This window comes from Perkinsus marinus (genome assembly GCF_000006405.1).
Source record: "Perkinsus marinus ATCC 50983 genomic scaffold scf_1104296964856, whole genome shotgun sequence".
In the NCBI taxonomy this organism is placed as follows: Eukaryota; Perkinsozoa; order Perkinsida; family Perkinsidae; genus Perkinsus; species Perkinsus marinus.
Window position 1 is genome coordinate 6,287 of NW_003204538.1, and position 7,378 is coordinate 13,664.

Consider the following 7,378-nt stretch of genomic DNA (forward strand, 5'->3'; position numbering starts at 1 on the left):
ATATGATCCTTTAGAATGCCTTACGATAGGTATAGATAACCAATATGATAACTAGTAGGGTTGTGGATCACAGTAACCAGCCCGTATATAGTACCACTAGGGCCTACCCTGTCCCCTCTTGTAGAGCGGCTAGTATTGGTATCCTGCAGTTGAGGTTGGTACATGTTCCGAGTTGCCTTCAATCGTCTGGGTGCTGCTGCTCAGCCTAGTGGTGGTGTACTACAAGGCCTCAAAGCTAGTGGAGGGTTCAAGGCAGCATTCAGGGAGGTACTCTCAATGCCCCCCCCATGACGTTGGTATATTCGGTTATTAGTCAACCTTCTGGAGCTCTCCTGCTGTGATGGGGACCACATTCCTAGCTGTCCTATCCCTCCCCTTCGTATACCGTATTGGATCGGCCATGTATTGGACTAAGGAATTGAGGAAGCTCAATGCTAGGGAGGTCATCAATGACCGGTAATTACCTGCTGTCATCATCATCATGTGTAGGGTCCATTTAGGTTCAATTGGCTACATACCGAGATGCTGGATGATGAGGTTACTAAACAGTGCGCAAAGCAAACCCCTAAGGGATTACAGATGATTGGTAACACCGATGCTTCTTAATTATCTGTGATGGTTCTGTGGCTGGTGACCGTAGTTGTTCTTCTTGTGCCTTATAGGTAACAGTGGTGTAGTGGTATGAGCTTGTGAAAGCTGAGTGTCAGCCCGTTTTTATCACCAACTCCTCCTCCTCATCATCACTATTTCTGCACTCTTCGCCCTTGTGTATGAAGTTCGACATGATGTTAATGAGGGGGGGGGACTATCGAAGAACCTGTATATTTAAAGGGATCATGCTTCAATTGGTTATCATTAGTCTATCAATCTTGGCCGCAAGGCAGATGACTTGTCATTATGAGTAAACTGGAGGTAAGGGATACTCTTGGATGGGATGCCAACTCTAGGGATATGTTGCTCTTGGTTACGAGGATGCTTGAGACACTCCAGGATCGAGGGGTAGTAGTAGTATGGCACTAGGTGCCCATCTAGTGTACTAATCCAATAGGTACTCAGGTCAGCTGGGGATGTACTGAGATCAGAAGCTGAAGCATCTGGTTTATACGGGTAGACACTGATAGGATAGAGGGCAGCACTCTCTACTCTCAGGCCAAGACCTTATTCAGCCATTAGGAATCTGGACCTTCATGGAGTTCCAGGGGATCGACTATTAGATGTATGCAATGGGAGGTAGTAGTTGCCTCGGTCAAATAGGGTTCTTGAGGAGCTGTAGGTCTATATTGCATCCCGAGAGGGGTTCGGATGATAGCAGGATCGACCAGGATCATAGATGGACGACATCTGCATATCGATCGTTCTCGAGACGGGCGGCATATCCTAATGTAGGACGACGACGAATACCACCTATCAACCCTTTCCTATTCGATATACTACATGATGCTGCTTCATATGCTGATTATACCCTTCCTAGGTTGATCATCATCACCGTCCTTCCCCTCTGGCCTTATCTCTACTCCATTGTCGCAAGCTCCAGCGTGTATGGTCTGTATTCGGTCATCGTACACCAGCACTAGGAGTAGCTGACGATGTAGATGAATCTACTCAATATCAAGCAGTTCCAGTGTAGACTCCAGTGTGATGTACAGGACGAGAAGGCTACTAGCTCTTAGGTATTGTGTCCGTTTTGCATGTAACTCCCGTGTTATCGTCACTGGTGGGGATGACTATCGATTGAGGGTATGGGAGACTAAGACGGGAAGGTTGAAGTCGACTTTGGCTGGCCATACTGGAGAGGTATAGCAGTCAGGGAAGGTCTATCAATAGCAGCATACCTAGTTTTAGGTCATGGAAACTGCTGTCAACTACTGTGATACGATAATTGCCTCGTCTGCTACTGATAAAACAGTAGGAGCACGTCGATACCTCAGAGGGGATAGAGTCACTCAGGTACGGTTATGGAAGGTGAGTGATGAAGACCAACAAAGTCGTCCTTTAACAACTCTCCAATTCACTGCTGAGGTCCACTTTATGGCTTTCTCTCCATCTAAGGATCATGAGCAAGTAGGAGCTATAAACTCTTGGTCTGCTATATAGATGCTGCTTACTATTAGGTCTTCATAACAGTTACATGTGATGGTGGTATTTTTATATGGGATCTAACTACGGTCACCAGAGACAACGGGGGAGAGGTGCTTAGTGCATATTGCAAGTATTGCTCCTAGTCATACGAAGATAACCCTTATTGGTCCTAGCAGGTATTATCTTGATGTTGAGAGTAAGCTCATACGGGGATTTGATATTTTCTCGGGACCTAAGATAGGCACTAGGATGGTAGAAGACATCTCCGGTAAGACCTCACTGTGATGGTTGTGTATCTATTGTTGGTAGATCCTTCCTCTGTGGAGGGGTACACTAATCGATATTTGAACTTCTGGTTTGCCGTTGGATGTAGTGATAAGTGTGTTCGGGTCTTCTCGGTACAACCACATGGCGATAGACCGGTTAAGATGGACGTTAGGAATCCCGAATTCGTCAAATACCATCATTTAGAGTACCATCCCTACCTTATAGCTCCAAGTACTATTCGGATCACAGGTTCGAGCTCAGTGGTGTCCATACCCAAATAGTGTCCCATGTGTGTTTTGATAACCTAAATGGTGATTGTGCATCATCTGATGATCATGGTGGCCTCGTATTATGGCGTCTATCCTCATCAACTATGTATAGTAGGCCCAGGCAGAAGTGGATAGAAGCTTTGGTAGGGTTGAAGAGGTCCTCCTTTTCTTGTAAAGTGGTATGCTTTGAATGTTCAGCGTTTGTCGAGCCCTTTAAACCCCCTTCCTGAGTATATTGAATTGGTACGGCCTATCATCCCAACTGGTGATTCAATCATCCGAATGTGTGTGGACGGTGAAACTACACTATGTAACCTATCTAAGGTAAGTTGATAGTTTTCATCGTAGCTCGTTCATGTGTGGATAGGCATGCCCATCGGTTCAAGGGTATTGGGGGTATCACGCTATACGAACCTTTTCTTGGACGGCTGATGACAAGTAGTAGTAGTAGACTATCAATCCGATAGTCGGGAGTAAGAGTGATGGACGCTGATCAGGTATATTATCTGTGGGGTAGCAGAGAACCCAGTAGAGGCATCGAAAGACGAGACACCTACTGTACCAACAGAAGGTCGACAATACCGCTATGGTGCACTAGTAGGTCCCTCGTCATTAGCAGCAGCAATATCCCTTCATCCCCATAGGTGTTCGAGGCCCCCTCTGCACGACTAGTTGATGCTGTTATGCATCCTTCTTTGGTTAATGGGGAAGTCTATGTGGCTTTACCGGTACCTACCACTTTGTATATGTCCTGTTATGTTGTGCCTTGCAGGCTAAGTTCCTATACCCCTGGTTATTCTGTCTATGCTCTTATGATGGTGGTGTGACCTTGTGGAGTATAGATCCTCATAAGAGCCGAGCTCAAGTTGTGAATAAGTGATCTACTCGAGTTACCATGGTATACCGACGTTCCTCCCAGGTTCGATCTCTCTAGTTGCTACACTGATGATCCTCATTCGTCGAGGCAATTCTGTGATGGTCAATTCGATGGTAGAGGGGACTTTGTGGTGACAGATAACCTTGGATGTGTAAGCATATGTAGTCTTGCTTATGGCATATGGTGGTGGTGGTTCAATTCAGGTACACTACTTTTCAACTGGAGAGCCTGCATTATCGGGTAGTTCATTAGCAGCTCCATTAGAGGAACAGTTTTTCGAGGGGGATTACCTTATGGGCGTAAGATAGTCATACTACCTCTATAATGGTAAGCTTATAACAGGTTCATTGTACAGCCCCTGGTGAACGGTTATGTGATGCTCGTATGAGACCATATCCAATGAGCATGCTTTATTACAAAGGACATGCTACTGCTTCCAGGAGGCTGCCTCATCGGCAACGATCGGCTAAGTCGGTGTATCTAAGGGGACTACCGACAAGGGGAGAGGGGTAGTACTTAGGATGGTTCGGGGATGGTTCGGGGATGGTATGCTCATCCGATATGCAGATATGTAACGATAATGTCACAACCAGTGAGTGGGGAGGAGGCTGTAGAGGAGGGGGCTAGAGATATTGACAATGCCAGTTATGCTACACTAGTTAGACATTCAACAGGGTAGGATGGGATGATGCCTCCTACGGGGTAGTGGTGTATGTTAGTCATTCGGAGGCTAGTGAGGATGGATCAAGAAGGATGACGACTAGGTCTGGCAGGACAGTCCATAGGTTACATTGGGGTTCATGGAGGTTAATGTTAGTAATATTACTCAGGCCACAGAATATGTATGAACAATACCAGCCATCAGACTACATCGATGATGATGATGAGGAAGACGAGGATAGTGACGACGATCGAGAGTTCCTTGCCACTAGACCCCATGGGACGAGCTCTGGTCAGAATCATCAACTACGACGGAGACGTCGTCGTCGTGGTCGTGGTGGTGGTCGTGGACATCGGAGGCCTCGCGGCAGTGAGGAGGTGCATGATGGTATGTTGATAATGATACCTTCTCCCTCTTCCTCATACTACTACTATCATTCAGAGTCTACACAAGAGACAACGACTCGGCGTAGATTGATCCATGGTCTACCATCAATACATGTTGTAGCCTTCAATGCTGAGATACCATCTAGTGTATGCTGTGAACTCTGCCACTCATCTGGTCCATCTAAGGCCGTTGGAGAGCTCTTAGGACCCTTCGCCGAATTCAAGTAGGAATTCAAGCCTACAGTACCCTCTCATTGTGGGTGAGTCGTCCTCCTTCTCTTTAGTGAGGATAACCTTCCAGCCTTCCCCCATATACCACTCCTACGCCAATCTAATAATACCACCGGATCCCCTCTACTCTATATTCATAGTGGATGTTTAATGGCTTCTGATGGTATACGTATTGAGCTTAGAGATACACCCCAGTCAACAGGAGGAGGAGGAAGGCCGCGACAAGTCTTGGTTGTGGATGACCTTAAGAGGATATTGAGGCGTGCGGCTCGGACAACATGTCATGTTTGTGGCAACAGTGGGGCCTCAGTGATATGTCAGTCACGCGTGAGCTGTCGTGGTACCTCGGCTGCTCACTTGAGTTGTTTGAGATCGGATGAATCGTTCAAAGAGCGGTATAAGATGGATAAGTTGATCGATGGCATCTATCGGTGTAATGCCTGTCTACCACTAGATCATCCAAGAAGTGTTAGAATAACGAATACTGTATTGAAGAACTACATTGATCCCACTTGGAGAGGTCTTAAATGCCTTAGAGAGTGGTTATTGGTTACCAAACATAACCCTAATATTGATACATATGTCCCTCAAGTTGGTGATATAGTACGATACTTTCCCCCACAAAAACCAGAACTACTACTTACCTATGATGATGTAGATCCATTCTTCTGGTGTGCTGGCGTATCAGATCGGCATGCTCCAGTGAGTAGTAGCCTTCGGACGCTCCTGTGTAACATGACCATACCCTTAGGTTGACTGTAGGATATTGGCGAGACCTCCTCCATCATACCTCTTCCCTGGAGAGCAAGATCAGAGGCGTATAGCTGCTGCTGAATGCAAGTCGATAAACCCAGCCGATACCACACCATTCAATAACTTGGTCATCGTACGTTTAACAATGGAAGTAGGCATCAGCTACACAGAGGCCAACGATAGGCTCATGTAGGTAATGGCTCCTCATCCAGCAGCAGGCAAACGTTTCATACTACATTATCGTCCCTCTGATGGCGATGCCGATCTACTAGTACCAATACCTCGTATTAAGGCTGCCTTGGATTATTGGCGGGCACGACCTCCACATAACGGCTCTCAAGGTCGGATCAAGTATGATGCCGACTTTAGTACTGTTGACATCATAAACTATACTGATGATGATGATGATGGGCAAGATGAGATCTCTTTATTGGCTGCTGTTGGTCAACAAGAAGATGAAGCTAGATCAGTAGAGGGGGATACAGTCATCACAACCTCTTCTTGGACAGTAACAGTACCACGACTCATAGGCTGGAAGAATATTAATGTGAGAATAGCTCCAACGAGTCATGTGATACGTATATCTATTCAGGTGAGGGATGTTAGCCCTACAGGAGAGGGAGATAATACCTCCTCATCATCACAAGTTGGTGAGGATATGACGGCTCGGGGGCAGCAGGCATTTGATGTCTGTGCTTGGGAGTTGGTACCTCCTCAACAAGACACATCACCATTTAATATGCTTAAAGATAATGATGATGGTTGTTGTGATAGTTATGATACTGGAGAGGTATCATCATCTGCATCTGCATCATGGCGTTGGCCATGGTGTCTTACTCCAGAGGAAGAGGAGGTTGCTGATATATCGGGTATGATGCCCTCCTATGCCCCTATACTATACAGTGCCTCAGATGAATATGATCATTTCCTTGCCGCAGCTCCATGCACATATCCTCCTGCTCCAAGTGAGTCTAGAGCTAACCTCATTATAGCATGGCTTGAGAGGATGAGGGAAGCCCCCCTACCTAGAGGACATTGGCTATTACTGCAATCATCATACAATCATACAACCATAGGAGGCAATCCACAAGTATCAAGCACAGCATAACCATCATCATCATCATACTTTTTGTTATATCAGATATCACCGCCGCCTGCTCCCCTTGAGCCTGAATCACTCCAACGTGTATGTATACTAGTACACGAGTCACCATTCGAGTCGGCTGATTACTCGAGAGACTTCCTTATAGACAATGCGTACCCGATGTGGATAGGTCTCATTGAGGAAAGGCTCAAGCAAGTAGTAGGACTGTGTTGTGAGTGTCCATTGCCGAGTTGTTATGGTTCTTAGTCCTCTTATTATCGTGGTATGGAGCCTCTACAAGAAGACCTAAGACTGCTAGTTCATTGTCATCGCTACTCCTCACTAGATATACGTCACTGTGTTCAATGCATAGTTGATGGTCTCCTGAAACTATGTTCTCTTACTGATAGGGAGCTTACTCATAGGTAGTATCATTAACCCATAGGCTCAGGATTATAATGTCGCTTAGGTCTAATCAACCACCACCACCACCTACATCGACTACTGTTGCTGAGGACCCAGGTCCACAAGCTGACCTCACCAACACACCATCGCGAAAACGGCGTACTCTAAGGAGTACACGGTCATCAGTATCAGCAATGAATAGTTCGGGTAAGGATAACTGGATACAGTGCTCAAGGTGTAACAAATGGCGACGAGTCGTATTGTCCATCTATGAACGGTAATAATAAGCGTAGTAGTAGATCATCTTCTGTTGTTGTATACAGGCATCTATTGCAGGTATCAAGGTGATGTACAATTTGAGTGTAG

General features: G+C 46.1%; 3 protein-coding genes across 3 annotated transcripts; all 3 read left to right on the top strand.

The window, feature by feature from the left end:
* Positions 1 to 162: 162 nt before the first annotated feature.
* On the top strand, positions 163 to 606 carry Pmar_PMAR005889 (conserved hypothetical protein; the record flags this gene model as incomplete). The annotated part of the gene is made up of 3 exons (XM_002769784.1): positions 163 to 267; positions 314 to 456; positions 501 to 606. The coding sequence occupies 3 exons, from the start codon at positions 163 to 165 to the stop codon at positions 604 to 606; spliced, it is 354 nt and encodes a 117-aa protein (XP_002769830.1).
* A 1,032-nt stretch (positions 607 to 1,638) lies between these two features.
* On the top strand, positions 1,639 to 3,800 carry Pmar_PMAR005890 (hypothetical protein, conserved; the record flags this gene model as incomplete). The annotated part of the gene is made up of 14 exons (XM_002769785.1): positions 1,639 to 1,794; positions 1,843 to 1,905; positions 1,948 to 2,061; positions 2,112 to 2,209; positions 2,256 to 2,347; positions 2,389 to 2,551; positions 2,596 to 2,758; positions 2,814 to 2,939; positions 2,983 to 3,053; positions 3,113 to 3,212; positions 3,260 to 3,343; positions 3,388 to 3,491; positions 3,535 to 3,643; positions 3,696 to 3,800. 14 exons carry the CDS (start codon positions 1,639 to 1,641, stop codon positions 3,798 to 3,800), a joined length of 1,548 nt encoding a protein of 515 aa, XP_002769831.1.
* A 1,919-nt stretch (positions 3,801 to 5,719) lies between these two features.
* Positions 5,720 to 5,992, top strand: Pmar_PMAR005891 (hypothetical protein; the record flags this gene model as incomplete). The annotated part of the gene is made up of 1 exon (XM_002769786.1): positions 5,720 to 5,992. A coding segment is annotated over one exon (273 nt), but the record flags the coding sequence as incomplete, so codon positions are not given.
* Positions 5,993 to 7,378: the final 1,386 nt, after the last annotated feature.